This window comes from Microplitis demolitor, chromosome 4 (assembly GCF_026212275.2).
Source record: "Microplitis demolitor isolate Queensland-Clemson2020A chromosome 4, iyMicDemo2.1a, whole genome shotgun sequence".
NCBI lineage: Eukaryota > Metazoa > Arthropoda > Insecta > Hymenoptera > Braconidae > Microplitis > Microplitis demolitor.
The window spans coordinates 3,380,211-3,400,707 of NC_068548.1; the positions used below are offsets into that span (position 1 = coordinate 3,380,211).

General features: G+C 29.0%; 1 protein-coding gene across 1 annotated transcript; it reads right to left on the reverse strand.

The window, feature by feature from the left end:
* Positions 1–6,870: 6,870 nt before the first annotated feature.
* On the reverse strand, positions 6,871–18,693 carry LOC103574889 (synaptic vesicular amine transporter). Its single transcript, XM_008554450.2, has 12 exons — positions 18,554–18,693; positions 13,859–14,020; positions 10,347–10,571; positions 10,078–10,246; positions 9,537–9,679; positions 9,278–9,460; positions 9,103–9,204; positions 8,863–9,037; positions 8,725–8,776; positions 8,368–8,551; positions 7,776–7,909; positions 6,871–7,660 (listed from the first exon to the last, which is right to left on the reverse strand). The coding sequence occupies exons 2-12, from the start codon at positions 13,974–13,976 to the stop codon at positions 7,592–7,594; spliced, it is 1,554 nt and encodes a 517-aa protein (XP_008552672.1). The 5' UTR covers positions 13,977–14,020; positions 18,554–18,693; the 3' UTR covers positions 6,871–7,591.
* Between the last annotated feature and the right edge of the window lie 1,804 nt (positions 18,694–20,497).

Sequence of the window (20,497 nt, forward strand, 5' to 3'; positions counted from 1 at the left end):
CATGCTCTCGTATTAGATATTTTTACACTATTTTTCTAATTCTTCTAATTTTGGGACTATGTTTTGCGTATTTTTTTCATACATATTATCATGAGGTTCCCAACGAAAGTCAATTAACACGTAAAATAAGAATATCAATGAAAATTGCTGGAATGTTAACAATAGTCATCATTTGGGCGAATTATTGTTGGAAACAATCAAATATGGTTACGACAGTGAATACTTTCATATTTATGAACGAAGACATAAAACGAAGTTATAACGATTTCGATAAATCTCAAATTGAATATATAAATTTTTACGTATTAATTGTAATCCATGTTATTATCAATATAGCAAATTTAATCACTACTTACCTGTCAAACGAAGGATTCGATGTATCGATATTGTCAAATATATTCGATTTCGTTATCTGTTTGCATATTTTTCAGTATGCGCTTTTATTAGCGATAATTAAAACAAAATATGAGAGCCTGTATTCAAAACTATCAGAGCTTAAGGAGATTTATAATGGGCTTCAAGTTTATATGATGGTAATTTCTGGAAAAAATAAGTTCACTAGAACGTATCTTCAGTTGACAACAATTCGCCGTAACTATTCAGTTCTTTTCGATATATGTGATGATATTTCCCAATTATATGGAATTTCAATACTCTTTTCACTAACTTACGCTTTTGGAATAATTGTCTATTACTCATATTTGGCAATATCGAATAGTATCATAGATATACATGAAAAATCTTTCATTTATACAATCGATGCTGTTTTACCACTTATCGAAGCCGTACTTGCTGTCACTGCTATTTGTGTTTTGGCGAATGATGTAGTAGCTCAGGTTTGTTACTATATAAAAATAGTATATTATACACGTGCGGGTTGAAATGCCCTATTTTTCCCCCTAGGTGTGTAATATACTTTTTTTTATTTCGTCTCTTATCGCTTGTTGTAGCCTATATTTTTTTTAAAGATGAGAAAAGTCATAGATGTTATCTATCAGCTTTTAAATGTTCGTAATTTCCATCGAGAAATTAAAACAGAGGTAACATATATTTGAATCTTGGCTCTAATATAACGAAATAGTACAATTATAGCTTTTTGTACTTATTTTTTCCAGTTAGAAATTTTTGCACTTGAGGTATCACACCGGGAAATATCATTTCAGGCTTGCAGTATGTTTTCGATAGATTGTGGACTTTTGGGATCGGTAAATAATTTGTGACCAGTATAGAAAGTAATCAATTATTTAAATTATAATTATAGTAGGATTGATTGTTATTAACTATCGATTTTAGATATTCAGCGTGACTGCAACATATCTTATTCTTCTATTACAATTCTATGGTTCAAGTAAATAATTGAAATTGTTGACGCAGTTGTTACATGAACAGTAACAGTTCATAGTTGCCGCATATTTTACAGTTGACTTTCTGTAGATTTGCCGGAAATTGGTTCATATAAAATCGCATTTCAACGTGAATTTGACTCGGCAGGAAATAAATATAATTAAATAGATACAAGCTCATAATGATTACTTCACTTTATTTGATTAATTAGTACATCAGTTAAATATAATACATAAATTGAACATCACATATATTTTGCTTAGTGTACTTTTTAAAATACTTCGTCTGGTAATCATAGTATATATGTATATGTATATATATATATATATATATATATATATATATATATATATATATATATATACTCAATATAGATACTTTTATTATCTCCAATGTATATTTAAATTTATTGTCTAGATGTCATACATGAATTTTTGACAAATTTGAATTCAGCTAAATTTTTTTATATCATTGATTTATAATATGTTGATTTCATTATTATTTTTCTTCAATCAAGTATAATAAAGTAAAGAAGAGAATATATACTCTAATCCTCTTTTCTTGTTATCCCTTACTAAAACAGACATAAATCGGACCCATACACCAGCTCATTAGTTTTATTATAATGGAAATATATTTTGTGTCAATAATATCTTTTTTTTTAATCTCATCACAATATAAATATATTTGATAACATAGATCATTTTTTAAATATTATTACAAATAATAAATTACGCACCCACGCAAAAATATTAATTCAATAAATTTTACACTTCGAATATTATTTAATATGTAATTTTTGATTTAATACTATATTAATATATTTGATAACATACTTTTTGACTTCTATGCATACGTGAAAGAACGACGATAAAAAAACCGTTGTTCAAATAAATAAAATCATTAACTGACATATATTTTGTTAAAAAAAAAACTCTACATTCCAATCAATATAAGATTGGGGGAGTCGAGCTCATTATCATGGCTTATTGTCTGTTCACAATAGCAGCCCGAAAGTGAAGTACACATAATAATCATTGCAAAAACTTCATCATATGTTTGAAATTTTTTCATCATTTCAGATATTATCAAATTTAAGTAATGAAAAAAAAAGAAGCTATATATATTTATGAATATATCCATGTCCATTGATGTTTACTTTTTACTAATGTACGCTAACCGATCTCATAGCAATGTTTATTTTTTTATTTTTTCATTTTTTTCAATAACATTTATCTATAATTAAATTTTATTTGTCTTGATTGCATTGGCAATTCAACTATATTTCGGCCGTTTATAATACCGATATAATATAATTACTAGATATGAAAGCTTGATGTTATTCACATAAAGGTTAAATAAAATTATACTAATATACAATATAAATAAACTATAAAACAGTATACAGTCGAATTTCATTAACCCTTTATCGCTTGACCTTGAAACCCAACGCCATGTTTAGGCAGGTCTTTGTGAAACTGGGGCCCGTATCATCTGTCATGTAAGCAATTCTAACTACGGCACTGTTACTGTACACAAAGTAAGGTTAGAATGAGTGGAAAGGGACACACTGTAATACTACTACTCTTACATTGCACGCATACGAATTCGAGACGCTTTTTGATTCGCGCTCTCCCCACCCAATCACGCTGACCCCTCAATCTTGACCCCCACTACAAGCTACGCTGCCCCCACCCGATAGTAGCTTACACTAAAGGGGAAAGGACATTCGATAAGTCGAAATCCCAAGAAATTTTCGCTCCCCTGTAGACTAACTATCAAGTTAATGAAATTCGACTGTATATAATATTCATAAACTATCATTAATTTTACAAATAATCATTTATCAATACTTTTTTTTATACTTTCGTTTACAATCATATATTTTTGTAAATATTTTACGATATGATCGAGTTATATGTATACAATTTTAATCATCTTCTTTGGCACTATTTGCATTCAAAATTGTTCGACGGAAGTACTTTATATTGTTCAATTTTTCATGCAGTATTTGTAGGTGTTTGTCAATGTGTCAGTGATCATAATTTTTTTTTTTTATTTCAAACACCTTTATTAAATTGACTCGCGTTGCGTATAAGGAGTAGCCGCAAGCGGCTTTTAAGTAAATTCGCAGCGAAAATCTGACAAATAGTTTTGATTTTATAAATTTTATCTGCAATGGAACCCTTATAATATTCTACTATTATTTCTAATATATATAAGATAAACATCAACGATTAAAGTTCTACTTAATTCGAGTTAAATTCTTCATGTCATATTATTATATATATTTAAGTATATGTATGATCCAAGAACTATAACGAATATTTACGTAGTTATTTAATATTTAGATTCATATAAATTCAATTTTATTCAATTTTATTAATAATCTTTCATCTATATATACTTCACCTCTATTTGAGTAGATATATGTATTTTTCTTTATATATGCAAAGTATATTTGCTAAAGAATTAGATTGAGTAGATTTGATTGAATCTCGTTAAGTCTAGATTATTTTTTCTTTCAAATGCACACATAGATATATATCGAGAGTTACGAAAAAATTATTAATAATAAATGTTTAAGTTTGATCAAGTGTTTATTCATTCGATAGTAGGGTGGTCCAAAAAAACCGAATATTTTTTTTTCGAGTCTCATGTTATAATTTTTTGACTCAACGGGTTTTAAGAACCCTCTCCAAAAATCAGACTGATAAAAAATTTTTAAGAGGTCGCTCAGAAATTTTTAAAATTCAAAACATAATTGAAATTTAGAATTTTATTATTTAAGACTGCCCAGTATATTTTTGGTTATGCAAAAATTATAAATTAGTGGAATGATGATAATTGAGTTATAAGAAAATATGAAAACTAATTCAAAGTATGATTCAAATCTTATGTGTTAATATTCAAATCTTTTGAGCGACGTTCAAAAATCTATATTTTGAGCTAAAATTTTCAGCATGGTATTGATTTAGATATAGAAAATATTTTTGCCATAAGAAAGAAAAAATCTAGAAGAACAATAATCCGAATGTCGTTCATTTTGAAAATTCTGAAATTTTTGAGCGACCCCTTAAAAATTTTTATCGAGCTGATTTTTTGAAAGGGTTTTTATAACATGTACCAACAAATTTTCATATGACTCGAAAAAAAAAAAATAGTCGTTTTTTTTCGGGCCACCCAACGCAATAAAGTAAATCAGCGCTTAGTTCTTTTAATAATAATTTAGGATCTGAACAAGATGTAATAAATTTTTAGATAAAATACACGCCAGTAAAGATTACTATATATTGATGATATCTAAATTTGTTTTAATGCATCTTACATAGTAAAAATTTGGTCTCTTATAATCATATTTTCAAGACGAGTAAAATTTTTTTCAAAAAACTTTATTCGTCAAAAAAATAAATTTCAGAGTCAAAAATTTATTCAGCCATAGTACGATTTTTTTAAAAACAATTATTTTTTAATCATCAACTTTCTTAATTTTACAACTACAGTTACAATAGAGTAAATACTTTAAAATATGTATTATTATTGTATGCATTCTACGATAAAGCTAATTAGTGTATTATATAAATGAAGCATCTGAAGTGAAAAGTATACGCGAGTATATGAAACTTTGTATTGCTTCTACGAATTTTCTATTCAAGGTTCCATTTTTCAAAAACTTTTATCAACATTATGTAACTAGATAAATATTATTATTAGCATTATTAATATTATTGATTAATAGAAAGATTTTCGCTTCGAATTTATCATCATTAGATCATTACAAATGTATTTAAATACTTTTTCATTTTATTTTTGGCACTTTGACAAACACCTCGCTAAAATACTCCATTTATAAAACTATACCTCCGTATTTCATTTGAATGCAATAATTTCAGTATCAAATATCATTATTAATCATTTCCAAAAGTAGTATAATTTTCTCAAATTATTCTTCTTCATTATTAATTGAAGACATAAAAATTATTATAATTACTAATTTAAATCCAAAATTTAGAAAACTTTTCATAAAACCTAGTTGCTTTTAGCGCCCAGTTTCTCTGCAGCCATTCAGAGAATCTTCACTAGGTAGTTTTCTGGAAATATCGAAATTTTGATTCCAATATAATTTTGTTACGCGAGAAAAACAGACTACTTTTAGTAATGATTAAATTCGCCAATCCCAACTCATGTGTTTTGAATGAGTTCTAATACTTAAATTTATATTACATTCATTATAATCCAAAATAGTTATGAATTAGATAATTAACCTATTAGCGCTTGATCTTGAAACCCAACCATGTTCCAATTCTTACTATGGCACTGTTACTGTACACAAAGTAAGGTTAGAATGAGTGTAAAGGGACATATAGTAACACAACTACTCTCACATTACACGCATATGAGTCCTCGGCGCTTTTTGATTCGCGCTTCCCCACTCGACACACTCAGAGACTTTTCGAGACTCCCAAGCGCTAAAAGGTTAATTCCAACAATTTAGGTAACATTATATTTTGATTAGTTAATATTATCAATTATTTATTATAATCATCTCAAAGAAAACTTAGGATTTCTCCCACCATTTTTCTTTTTACCTCTACTACAATATTCTGAAAAAGATATTCTGCGCATGGGCAAATCTAAATGTTGTGGTAGAAGAGGAATAATCGTGGTAGGGCAAAATCCCAAACTTTCTATGGGGTGAGCTCATAACCTTTAAAAAATGATAACCTCAAAAGTTAACCTAAAAAAAAATGATCATGTCTTCTTTCACGTTTAGCATAAATTAATATATTTTATACTTTCAAAAGTAAAGTTGTATATTACAGACGGTACAAGTAGCTCACAACATGCATCATGCATATCTTATTAAAAACAAAAACATTTTATTTTCAATAATATATTGAAAATTTCTTTCAAGTTCAAGAAGATGCATCATTACAGTGAATCTGTTTTTTTTTTTTTGTAATCGAAGAAATTAAGAAATTAAAAATTAAATACTCGGCCAAAGCAATGTTTTCTACCCAAAAATAGTATTTATACATTTATCAATCATTTCTTTTTTTTTTCAACAAATATGATCAGCTAACAAACCAAAGCCCTAATTAGCTAAGCTATGGCTTATAAAAAATTCCATTCATTTTTTTTCTACTACAATACTATTGGTTTTTTTAGCAATTGATTATATTGAAAAATAATGTGATTGAGTTAAAAATTATGATCTAGATGCCTGAGTAGGAAATTTAACAAAAAGACAAAAAATGACATTAATTATGAAAAAATTTTTCTTGTTCTCTGACTTCAAAAAATTTACCAATAAAATATTAACAGAAAATTTTCACTCATTGAATTATGATCGACATAAAATATGGAGGTATAATATTTCGAAATAAAATCATATATATACTTTCGTTGTCCTTCGAAATTTCAAAAAATCGTTGTGCAAAAATTGAATAAAAAAAAAATAAAACATAAGATTCGATATCCATTTTACAGAACTCGGTTCAAAAACTCTATACTTTTGTCATTTTATAGTTGAGTTAGGTTAATAATTAATATTTTGAAGATATAACAAGATAAATTTATTGAAGTTAGTTTCTAAGAAAAATTTCAAATTTAAAAAACTCATCGTTTTTAAATAACAGCGATTCCTTATGCTGACCTTAAAAAATTTAATATTTTTGTGTCCGATTGATTCGTTCTATGAAGAAATGCGAAACCTACTAAGACGTTTATTTTAGAAAATATCAAATCTCTACTTTAGTTCAATGTTAGAGCCAACAGTAAGGAAAACAACTGACAATAGAAAAAGTATTTTATTTTCCGACTCACGACGGATTTTGCCAGGAATTCACTATTCTTTCAAATATATAAATACTATATAATAAGAGATTCATAACAGTCAATTATAACGTCTTTAACCAATATTCGTAATTTGTCGGGCCGCCATCTATGCGAAATTTTCTCAAATAGTAATTACTCATTTACTAGAATAAAATAGACTTCCTAGATAATTCTTTTAATCAACGAAATATTTACTTACAACTCCGAATTATTCTGTGTAGAAAAAAAAACCAGACCCACAGGCTTACATTCTTTTTGTACTACAAATTAATATAATTTATATTAAGAAATAAATTAAACTAACACGTGGTTTCTTTCGAATTTTTTCCGCGAAGCGAAAGGCCATGAAGAAATAATAAATTTTATGAACATAGTATAAAAAAAAATTAGTCAATGATTGCGATACTCTTTATTGTTCCTCTTCATCATTTTCGTAAGACACGTAACGAACTGATGACTTCTCCCCAATGATTAGAGACTAAAATTTTAAATAATCATAATTTAGTAAAACTATCAATCAATTTGTTTCAAATGTTAATTTTGAGTTTTATTAATTGCCATTGTATGGTTTTTATTAAAAACAATTGATTTACCTTTTTTTCTTCTTTCGTTGGAGGGGCTTTCAAAAAGTACATGAGAGGTGCATATAAAAAGCATAGCATTGCCGTTCCAAAGAGCATCCATTCAAAACCAATCGTGTTGACTAGAGTTCCACTCAAAGCAGGACCTTAAAATATATCCAATAGTATCGATTATTAAATTACAAAATTTAACAGTCGTATTGATTAAATTTTTAAACTGCATCTTTAAAATTTTTTTGACCTCAAGCTCAAAATCTTTCGCAACTGATAATGTTAAATCACTAAAAAATAAATCTATGATATAGTTGTCCGCAAAAGAATGATTTTTTCTCCCACTAGTTGGCTATGATGGTCTGTGACTTTGCACTAATGCGCATGCGCAGTAACGACAGTTGTAGAAAAATGGTGGAAGAAAAGCCCATTCTTTTGCAGACTTAACTGTAGTCTTTTAATGTGGTCTATATGCAAAATTTAAACGCAGCAATTACTGAAGGCTGCATGCCTTTTGAAAAACCAAACATAAATATATACAAAAGGTTTTTTCCGGCCAATAGATACCAGTATTTTTTGTTAATTGATATTTTTCTGATTGATGATTACGTACCAACAACATAACCCAAGCAAAATGCAACGTCTCCAATTGCATAAACGCTGCCATAAACTGCAGTGTGTCTTATATCAACTAAATATCCTAACTCTGGCATCATTGAGCTATCGACCATACCAATCGCGAAGCCTAAACCAGCATTCGGCATTATCAAGTGATTGATATTCGTTGCTAAAGGAATCTACATAAAAAAAAAATAATAATTAGATTATCGGTACAGTCGGTCGATTGTCGGATTCCATTAACTCGAAGCTTCTCAATTTTGCGCTCCTCCTTAGATTAATTGTTTGAGTTAATGGAATTCTACTGTATACTCATAAAGCTCATGATAAATCATAAAAAAAAATTACTTACGAGCATTAGGCAAAACCCAATAACAATTAATCCAACTAATGCTGCCAGCCATCTGTATTTACATTTTAAAATTTAATAATTTTCTTATGAACAATGGCTTTTAAAGTCTATATCAACTGATAAATGGTTTTGAATTACCTTCCCATTCGATGGCCAAGTGGCCCGAACAGATTTGTGCCTATGAGGTAGCTAATACTAGCTGGAAGAAAAGTGGCACCTTGTTTCCATCGACTTGCGCCCATTGTGTCCATCATCCAAATTGGTAAACTGGGTTCCAGCATCGCAATTCCCATGTTGGCGAACGTAATTGCACCTGGTGAAATTTTTAATTAATTTGGGTTCGAATTCGAATGATTTGACATCATCTGAGATTCTTACCTGCAGCTACGATAATATAAGGATCTGTAATTAAGGCTTTCAATGATGGTGACGCAGTTTCGGTGTAAACGACAGTTGGTTGCAGCATCAGAAGTTGGAGCACTAGAATATATATTATATGTAATTATATATAATTGTAAAAAATTATGTGTAATTGAATGAGGTTTATACTTACGTCCATCACCTAAAGCCAGAACTGATAATGCAAGAAACGGTGCAGATTTTCCCACAAACTCATACATTAATCCGCCAAATGGTGGACCTATTAAAACTCCTAGAGCCAATCCACCAAGAGCGATACCCATTGCATTACCTCGTTCTTTATCATCTTGATATCTTTCGGCCAACATTCCCATGCCTTAAATTTTTTTTAAAACATTTATTATTCGCAATTTTATCTACAAAATTTAAATGCGGAAATTTCGGATATTTACCGGAAACTGTTGAGCAAGAAGAACCTATACCCTGTAATGCCCGAGCGATAAAAAGGACACTGTAGCTCCGACCAAAAGCAAAAACCAAAGTTGAGATGAACATTATAACAAATCCAGCAAACATGGGAACGCTGTATCCAATCCTGTGAAAAATTTTACACCAAATTGTATCAAAATAATATTTTTGGATTTTTTAAATAATTCAGTAATTGAGCGAAACAAAATCAATACTAATAATTTTTGGATTTTGTTTGACACCTTAACTTTAAAAAAAAAATTATTTCAGAAAATTGCACCTATAGTTTTTTAACTTTTCTACATGTGCATATTTTTATTTTTTTTTTTTTTTCATTTAATTAAAATGTTGAAAAAAAAATCCGAAGTTTGTTAATATATTTATTCAATTATTATTATTTATATAAAAAAGCAATATGAATTCGTTTCAATAAATTTGGCAAGGTGATTTCTGAATTTGGAAGTATAATATGATTTTGCTTCACATCCGGGAAAAAATATTTATATAATATATCTTTGAGTATACTTGTGAGTCAGAGGTCCTACTATAGGATTAGCTAGTAACTGAACAAAAGCTTTTGACGCAAACATTATTCCTACGGCGACAGTTTCCTCTAGCAATTCTCGATGCCTTTGAGCTTTCTCCAGATTTTCTAAACTCGTGGCATTGGTTGTGGGCACATTAACTATAGAACCTTTAAAAAAATTTAGAAAAAGTTGTATCATAGTAAAAAAAAAGAATTGAAGGATAAACAATTTTTTTTTTTTTTTTTTTTTACGTAAAAAATTACTAACCATTCCCGTTGGGAGACGAAGTGCTCGTTACTAGTTGAAGAAATTCCAGTTGCCCGCTATTTGAAGCATTTATTTGAGGACAGGTGCATTTAGTCGGTGGAATAGGAGTACTTATGATGCTGGCAATGGTCATTGGACGAGTTGTATAGTGAGGTCCATCTAAGTGTTGACTTAAAGTGTTATTAGGGTGTTTGATATCGTAAAGAAACTCTGGAATGATCGGCACTGCATTGAACAAAAAATCATATAAATTTTTTATTAAATATTTTACTTCATTAATCTTAAATTTTTCTTGAAAATAATTTTTTTTAACCCTATTGTTTTCTTGCTATCAAAGTTAAATTCCATCACAAGTTACTGGTCAAGACAGATACTAAAAAGACTTGCCCAAGATGATGTAGACAAGACAATCTTGTAGTAGTCTTGTACTATTTTTATGAAAGTATTTTGCAGAAGACTCCTAGGTGTATATGCCTACGTACTTATCAATCTGTCACAAGATTTTGATGCAAGATTGTTGCAGGACTTGAACATGATATTGTGTAAAAGAACATTGAAGATGTCTTGCTCAAGATTTGTTAGTAAAGTTACTTACGCGTATCTTGAGCAAGTCTTGCAACAGAAATTACTTGCAGACACTAACGCATATTTTGCAGAAGACCCCTAGGTGTCTATTTCTTCACATACTTATCAATCTGTCACAAGATTTTGATGCAAGATTTTAAGGCAAGATTGTTGCAGGACCTACACATGATATTGTGTAAAAAAACATTGAAGATGTCTTGCTCAAGATGTGTTAGTGAAGTTACTTACGCATATCTTGAGCGAGTCTTGCAACAGATCTTGCGCAAGACATGCATTAGTAAATGAAAGTAATTTATGGTGCAAGAGTAGCTCAAGTCACTGTACGAATGCACATTGAGCAAGATATTGTCAATATTCTTGAATAAATCTTCAAGTACGACATAACACAAAGTCTTTTTTAAAGTTTTGTACAAGACTTGCAATCAAAAACTATACCAGTGTCTGCAGCAAGATTCATAGTTATATAAGGACGTAGACAACTACTTTAGCGGTGACCAGGCTTGCGCAAGATCGCTATAAGATTCTTATAAGTATAGGTTTTTTTAGTGTATAAATAAAACATAATATTGCTCATAAATTTAAAATTTTTTAAAGATTTAACACTTGCATTTTCCGGGTTACAAAAAGTTAAATAATATATATTTTATTATATATCTTTCTGAGATCTTCCATAAATGCATGACCACTTATCGGAATTGGTACAGTCGTGACACATGGTTGCTATTTTCCCCTAGTGCTCTGGATAGACCTCATACACCATGAATGAGTAGCTATTGAATTAAAGATTGTACTAGGGGAAAAATAGCACGAGGGAATATCAATGTTGGGAGTTAAAAGCCTGAACTAAAAGTGATTGACCATACGTTATACTCTTAAATATTTTTTCCAAATATTTATATACGATTACAGTGGTACTGATCGGAACAATATGAGTGTTTATTGCCCGATAAATATTTTCCTTTCATATTGATTTATTTTATAAGAGAAAAATAATCCAGAAGAGCTTTTCCGAGTAAATTATTTCAAGTATAAATTTTTTAGATTTTTCTTTCTCTTTTATAAGACTAATAAAATTTGTCAGGTTCACTACAGTCAATTGATCGCGACTTAAAGGGAAATCTCACCTAATCCGAATGAATCTGTTCACTTTTATCGAAGAAAAGATATCGATTGGTAATACATGAATTCTGCGTACTATATCTATCCGAGTCTTAATAAAATTGACAATTTTATTCAGTTCCCTATAGAATAAAATTTACTATTCAGTATACAAGTAATATAATTTAATCGCGTGATTTAAATTGGCATGCAGAATTTTTAGTCCCGATAAAAATAAAATAAATTTAAACTGTAATTCGAATCTGCCGGTAAGTTTTTAATGATTCTAAGAGAACAGTTGATTACAAAGAAAGAAAAAAGAATTTTAAGAATGGCAAGACCTCTTGACCCAGTGGTGTAAACACTTTTAATTGTTATATATAAGAGGAAACGACTTTATGAAAATATCAAGAGAAGTTAAGAATCATTTTATTTTCACGGATCATCTTTATCCGCCTACTTAAAACTATTAATAATTTTATGTCACACTGTAATTGACAGTAAAAATTTTTTTTGGAAAATTTTTATAATAAATATCAAATATTTTATTAATAAAACACTAACGAAATATATATTGAGAAGTATTAAGAAGATAAAAAGGGAAAGTTGAAGAAATAAATAAATGAAAAGACATTGAATCTAATGAAAGACTAAAAGCTTTTTAATTAAATTCTGCGTTTGACGAAATGCATCTGCTAATACTACTTTATCATTTTTAAGTTTTAAATTAAGTAGGAGAAAAATTATTTTTTCTATTTTAAATTAACCATATCAAAAAAATAAATTTGGGAATTTACTTTGGATTTCTATGCGAGTTTCTACATGACGTTTTCGGATAGATTCCTATGTAATTCCCAATAAAATATACATGAGTTCCTACATGGGTTTACATATGGGAAGTACACACAATTTCTTATGTGCATTTCCCATATTGAACCCAAATGCCCATGGTTTCCTATATGGATTTTTACATAAGTCCATACACTCCTATGTTAATTCTTATGGCTTCGTACATAAACCCATACGTTTCTATATAAATTCTTATGGGTTCCCATGCCATCCCACAGTGAATAAAATAATCAGTAGCAGCTACCGATTAATTTTCAGTAGCCGCTACCGATCATTTCTGTAGCCGCTACCGATCATTTCTGTAGTCGCTAGCGATTATTTTTATAGCAGTTGTCGGAATAATCAGTAGCTGCTACCGATTAATTTTTGGTAGCCGCTACCGATTACTTCTGTATCAGTTACCAAAATAATCAGTAGCTGCTACCGATTAATTTTCAGTAACGGCTATCAAAATAATCGGCCCGGGAAAAAAAGTTCTTATATAATCTAATATAAACATATATGTTTATATATGATTTATATATGATCTGTAAGAAATATATAAAAATCATATATGATTATATGGAAGCTTACATAATCTTATAAAATTCTTATAAGGATTCATATACTCTTATAAAGATTTTATAAAAATTGATGTGATTTTATATAAAATTATATACTATACAGATCTTTATATGATTATAAAAAATTTTATAAAGTCATATAAGTTTTTATAGGACAAATTTTATTATAAAACTTTATATGATTTTATATGAGTCACTTTTATATGATTTACATATGATCATATAAGAACTTTTTTTCCCGGGGGTAGCTGTTACCAAAATAATCAGTAGCTGCCACCGATTATTTTTTTCAATGCACATAGATTTTTTTGATAGGGAAAATTTTTTTTCTCGGGTATATATTATTATTACTATTTCGTAATAAATCAGTCATTCATTTGTTATCAAAATGTTATAATTAAAAAAAAAATAACTCACCGACAGTAGTAAGCAACATGTTGTCTAACAGAAGTGCAATAGCTACGATGACAAGAACAAGTTTCCGAGACTCCCGACACCTTTGCAACCAACTACTCCATGTTCCTCCAGCCATCATACTCAAATTTTTATTTGCTATGTCTTCCACAGCACCTTAAAAACCTTTAAAATGATATTTTATTATCATGCCAGTTTCTTATCACTGTAAATTCATTTTAATTTACATTATTTAATTCAACGAAATTTTTATTTACTGACAAAAGCCTTTGAAAGGGGAATTATATTTTTATTCTTATGAGCGTAATGTTAAAGAAAGCGAAAATTAATTAAAGATTTATTTTTCTTTTTTATAAAAAAAGAAAAAAGTATACACTTAATCGTGCCCTTTCACCCAAGCGACTAATTTAATTGACTTCCGATAAGAGTTTTTAACAAAAGAGAGACCTCAAATAAGAACTTAGAAAAATTGTGACACTTTTTTCTTGGTCAAAGTGTATAAGACGTAGCAGAATAAAATTTGCGGAAATAATTTTAAAAGTGTTCAAGTGATTTCTATTTTAACATTTTTCACTTTCGTAAATTGCTATTCACCATTTTCTTACAATTCTATTTCAAATTTAATATATTTATTAGGGATGTTCGAATCGGATTCGAAAATCGAATCGAATAATTCAAATTTTTAAATTATTCGTAATTTTTATAATTATTCAAAACTTTTTGAATTATTTGTAACTTTTCAAATTTCGCGGTTTAAATCAATTATTTTAATTTACCGCGAAATTGAGGTAAATTTTTTCTACCATTAATTTCCTCTCTTTACGTACAATGAGTTATCAACATTGATAAGTAATGCTGAAAAAAAAAAGATTAGTAGTAGGGGAAGTCAATCAGCATTTTCTTAAGAACACAATCCCTTGGGTGCGAGCATTATTCTCATGAAGAGAAACGAAAGTGGAGAAAATAAAAAGTGTATATAAAAAATAAAAAAAAATACATCTGCTGCAGTTCTTTTACTTCATGATTTCTCTTGCGTTTACAACTGAGCTCTTCAATTCTTCGTCTCTTCTGAGTAATTATAAAGAGAATGACTGACGTTATTTATCAAGTACTTACGGCTTCGAGAGTCGATCCAGGAGATTACGTGACGTCTTGATATTTTTTTTTTTTTTTTTTTTTTTGCATTATTTGTTCTTTGAATTTCCACTATCTTTATAATCAATATAAATATACAGCGTTTTAAGCAAAATTATAAAGTAAAAAAAAAATTTACAAGACTTTGAAATTTCTAAATTAAGAAGGGCTCAGCCTCATTAAATTTTTTTTTTCTGATAAATTTCGATAATATCGAAGGGAGTAAAAAAAACTCTTACGTGTTAAAAGTACTCTTGATATTTTACACCAAGAAAATTTCACACCATCAATTCACACCCAGGAGATCGTGTAACCTCTCCGGGGACCATTTTTACACCAAAAATTTTTTATAGTGCACCCTCGGTAAAAATTTATTTTGAATAAATTAAAATATTAAATAAAAAAATTTTCTTATTTAGCAACTACGCGAATTTCCATAGAATCAAGATCACCAATCAAGTTGTCAATAGATTGTGAAGTGCAATCGAATTGGAGAGGTTACGGTCGATTGACATCTGCGGTTTGCAACCGACAGGTCTCAAGTAGAATCGAGTGGTTCGATTTATTTGTTGTCCAATTACTAAAATAAATTTTTAAATAATAAAATATATAGTTTAATTTTTCAGCTATATGATGATATATTTCACAAATATAATATCGCTATATTTTATTCTATGGTTATTATACAGTCATAAAAAAAATTTGTCACGTAGCAACATTTCAGCTGCTTCAATGAAAAACAGAGAGCAAAGATTTGAGCGCAGCTAATAGAAAAATCATGTCAGCCGTCATATCTACGGAAAATTATGGCAAAACGTGACGATGCACAATCCTACACTTACTTTTTTTATTTATAAAGTCATCGTCTCTAATCAAAGTCTTATGGATAAAAAATTTATGGCATCTGAAAATATATTTTTCATTTAAAACAAAGGCAAGAATAATTGACGACAAATATATATATATATATATATATATATATATATATATATATCTTATTGAATGACTTGACGGTGTAATATAGAAGATTTAATTGATTTAAAACTTAAGGCGGTAGTTAATATTGAAGCAAAGAGCTCCAATTAGTATTATCAAATTTGCAGTTGCTACTTCATTGAGAAAATCTCCGGATGTTAAAGTCAAGACTCACATCCTGTGATCAAACTTCTAAAATCGTCAATTAAGAAACTCTTGTCACAAGAAAGGAAGGAAGACGGTGCAAATGATACTTGTTCTTAGACTTCAATCAAATTATAAACTCTTATTATTTTGACATGCTTTTTATCATAAGGAATAATAAAAAAAAAGCATATATTGATTCAATTTAAGTTTCTAAAGACCAACTGTTGCTTAAATGGTTTCAACAAGTTTCTTCGCTTTAGACTTTATAAATAAAAATAATATATATATATATATATATATATATATATATATATATATATATATATATATATATATTTTAAGTTCACTAAAAAAGCGGTGTTAGAATAAACTCACGGTATAATGGTGTTATTCAAAACGGTGTGCATAAGGAGTTAATTAGTTGATTGATGTATGAGGGTGTGATTATGAGTTTAGAAATTATCAAAGAAAAAATTATAGTAACAGTTTATTAAAATTACGAAAACAGTTTTATTATCTACATTGTAAAAAAAAACCGGAGTAATTTCAGGCGGTGCAGGTGTTCAAATTTTTGGTGTTAAATTTCAACACCGAAAGCGCGGTTGAAATAACACGGCTGAAGGTGTAAATATTCTTTAATGGTGTTAAAAAAATTTATCGGTGTTAAAAAAATTTACCGGTGTTAAAATATTTTACTTTGTGAATATTTTTACTTATTCGAGCACTACAGTTATACAGTAGTTTAATTAATTAATTAAAGTATTGGAGATTGAAATAGTGGGCGTAAAATGGTGTAATTTTAAAATAGAGTGCGTATAACATAAAAAATTATTTAAATACGTCCATAAGAAAATTGAAATTTCCTCCAGATAATATTCATCAAATTTTTGTATTTTGTTCTTTTTTCTAATTTCTATACGTAGAATTTTTTTTACACCAATTTAACACCACCTACACCGGTGTTATTTTATTTTAATGTGTGGTGTTAAATTGAGTCTATTTTTTAAACCGCTCTTGTTACAGTGTAGTAATAAAAAAAAAATTCCGAGATTCGAATAATTTGCAAATGATCTGTCCATAAAGCCCTTTGCGATTTAAGTGTCAAAATAAAAAATAATTAAATACATATATTTCGATATTTCAAAAAGTCATAAATTTTTCACATCCACGATAATTGGATAATTAATTAAAAAAAAAATTAATAAAATTATAATGTATCCATGACGACATGCATGACTTTATTAGCACTGCACACTGTTGATGGGCGGTCGGGATACTTCCTCCCTTGGTTCTTTCTCGCCCATCCATTTGGGAACCCGTCTCGCCACTTTGTCGCGCGATATTGCACTTTAAACGAGTTACTTCGTCAATTACATTATCCACTGCGGAAAACGCTTCGTTTTACTCATCTCTTTCTTCTTCAATACATTTAACAATTTTATACGTGTCTTAATATTTTACGCCTTTAATTTCATCAACTGCCAATCTCTAAACATTCATTATCTATAAATTAACTTAATCCAATATGTCAGATAGTGATACCTAGTAATTATCTGTAATTTTATTGCACACCTCGATCGCGAAGCGCAGAGGTATTGTTCCGTCACCAAATTTTTAAATTATTCATTATATGAAAAAAAAAAAAAAAAAATATATATATATATATATATATATACTCAATAGTCATATTTATATATTAATAAGCATTGGCTATATAAATTTAAAAAAAAATTATTGACCGCGTAATTTAATATTTAAAATATGCTTGAAAAAATAGTGTCAATTTCAGTGTTTTACTATCGCAACTTCTCAGTAATAATATTATCGCGAGTAATTACGAGTAGCCTAGACTCAGTAACAGAGTGCCAGGTTATGCAGATTGCTTTATAATGTCATTACCGATCACTCTATTAAGTATGAACTTTACTAAGCGGTCGGAACTTTATCTTTCTGTTTTCAATTGTTCCGGAAACTTGTACAAAGTTACTTTGACCCTTATTTATACATATATGTATATGTATATATATATATGTATATCTACCTTTATCTACTTCAAACGTTTTCTGATAGTGACAAGTGAAAATGAAAACCAAAGAGCGCGTGATATGAATTTTCAAAGAGAAACAGCTATCATAGACATGCCTTTGCTTGTGTAAATTAGATTTAAAGCGTAATAAGAATAAGTTATCAGCAATTAGTATTTTTAAAAATATATACATAGTAAAAAAAAATTATTGTTGATTCAAGAAATTTTTTTTGAAAACGTCAATTTTTCCGTATAAAGTAAAAATTTATGATCAAGACAAATTCTCTTTGTTCAAAAAAATCTTGACTTGGTTTTCGAAAACTTTTGTCTTCGAAAATATTTTCTTGATTCAAGAAAAATTTTTTTTTGTATATATGTATATAAATTTTTGGATAATATTCAAAATTTAAACTTACCGATACTACTGCCAGTCAAGACAAAAAATTTCCGCTAGTCCTTCCGGTTTCCAATTTGAAATTCGCGGATGCTCACCCGTGGAATCCTTGTGGTCAATTGAAAGTTGATCCACCGTGGTCGCATCCTCAACCTTGATGTTATCGCCGGCACACCGGCCCGATCTCTGGCAACTGCTGGCCACGTCTCTCAAGCGTCTTCTCGGCTTCCTATTTTAACTTTACGATCACAATATGTTCCCAAGTGCTAGAGCGCATGGTCCAGGATTTCCCACCACTTTCATAAAGTCGCTCTGACTTCTCTTTCTATATCTTTCTCACTGATTGTACCTACACCCACGTCTATTTTCTCGTATCACCATTATCACCCTCTCCTTACGATTTCTTTTCTCTTCTGTCTTTCGCACGTCCGCCACGATCTCCTGCATCATAATGGAATTCTTCAGGTCCAATAGATCCTTGCTTTCATTATTTTTCAAGAGACAGAAGCACTATTTTTTTATAAGGACTAACGGGATATGCATATACTTTAAAAATAAACCACAAAAAATAAGATCACTATTTACTTGCTAAATATTTTTTTTTTTTTTTAATTAAATAATTACAGTTTACATCATAAAGATACAAAATATCTCTTAATTTTAATATATAGTAGAAAAAAAAATCCTACGACTTTTTGATTCAGTCTGAGGAAAAATTTTCTGGAAACAAGAAACTTTTTTTTTTCTGTGTCAAGTAACAACAAACCCAATTTTAGGCCCTTATTTTTTTACGAGTATTTTATTAAAACAAAAAAAATTCAGCTGCGAATTGCATCGTCTACATTTAAAAGAGCATGTAAGATGATGTCAATTATTTGCAAGTGTAACTATATAATATAGAATAATGTTAATACCAGTAAATAAATGTTCAGAATTTGTTCATAATCTTATAATTAAATAATAAGTAAATGATAGATTCGCCTCAACCGAGACGACGTTATCTATTACCACAAGAGAATGCTCGGACTTCAAAGAATGCTTGATATGAGCGTCTCAACGAGTCTCGAGGGTCTTTATTAAAACGCCATTGATGCCCTAGAAATCCCCTTCCTGCTACTACCCTACCTATTTTTCATTTCTTTATCTAGCGTTAAAAAGAAAAAAATATAGATTGAGTCGATATCTTTTTCATCCTTATTCCTTAGATTTTAATATGACGGAAACAAGGAATATACATTTACATCCCTATCAGAATTATGTATGAATCACACATTCGTGCTATAAAACAATTTCATTACAATTTTAATACGTGATATGAATACCAATAAATATAACAAAAGTATAAGAGATCATTATATGGTGTCACGATTTCCCCTATATAGCGAAGTACAATATTCATAGTATATTTAAATGGAATTATATAGTTTTAGGATGTACGTGAATAAAAAAAAAAAAAGTGTTAAAAACTGAATACTATTACCACCTGTAGAATAGAGGAAAGTGAATAGAAAGAGTATAGAGAAATTATATTGCAAGAAAACGGAATCACTTGTTGACTATAGGATACTCATAGTAAAACATACAAGTATAACAACTTGTTGCTGAGAGCTCAAACCCTTTTTTTTGAATTTTCTTTCTTATACAGTTTAAAATTTTCAATATGTACTTAAAAGATCTCTAAAACTCGTTTTTTAAATCAAGCCGTCGATTTCAAGTACATCGAAAAAAAATAATTTTTGTAAAAACAATATTTTGTCAAGTAGTAAATCTGTGAAAATATTACATTTTTAATAACGCACTTAAGCTAAAATAGTACATGACACACCGAGGGAGAAAAATAGGACATTATGACCCTCGTGTGTAATTGACTACCCGAGCCGAAGGCGAAAGTGGCAAACATGCGAATGGAGTCTTACCTGATTACTTGGTGTATATACGACTTTCCACTAAATTTACATTTGAAAAC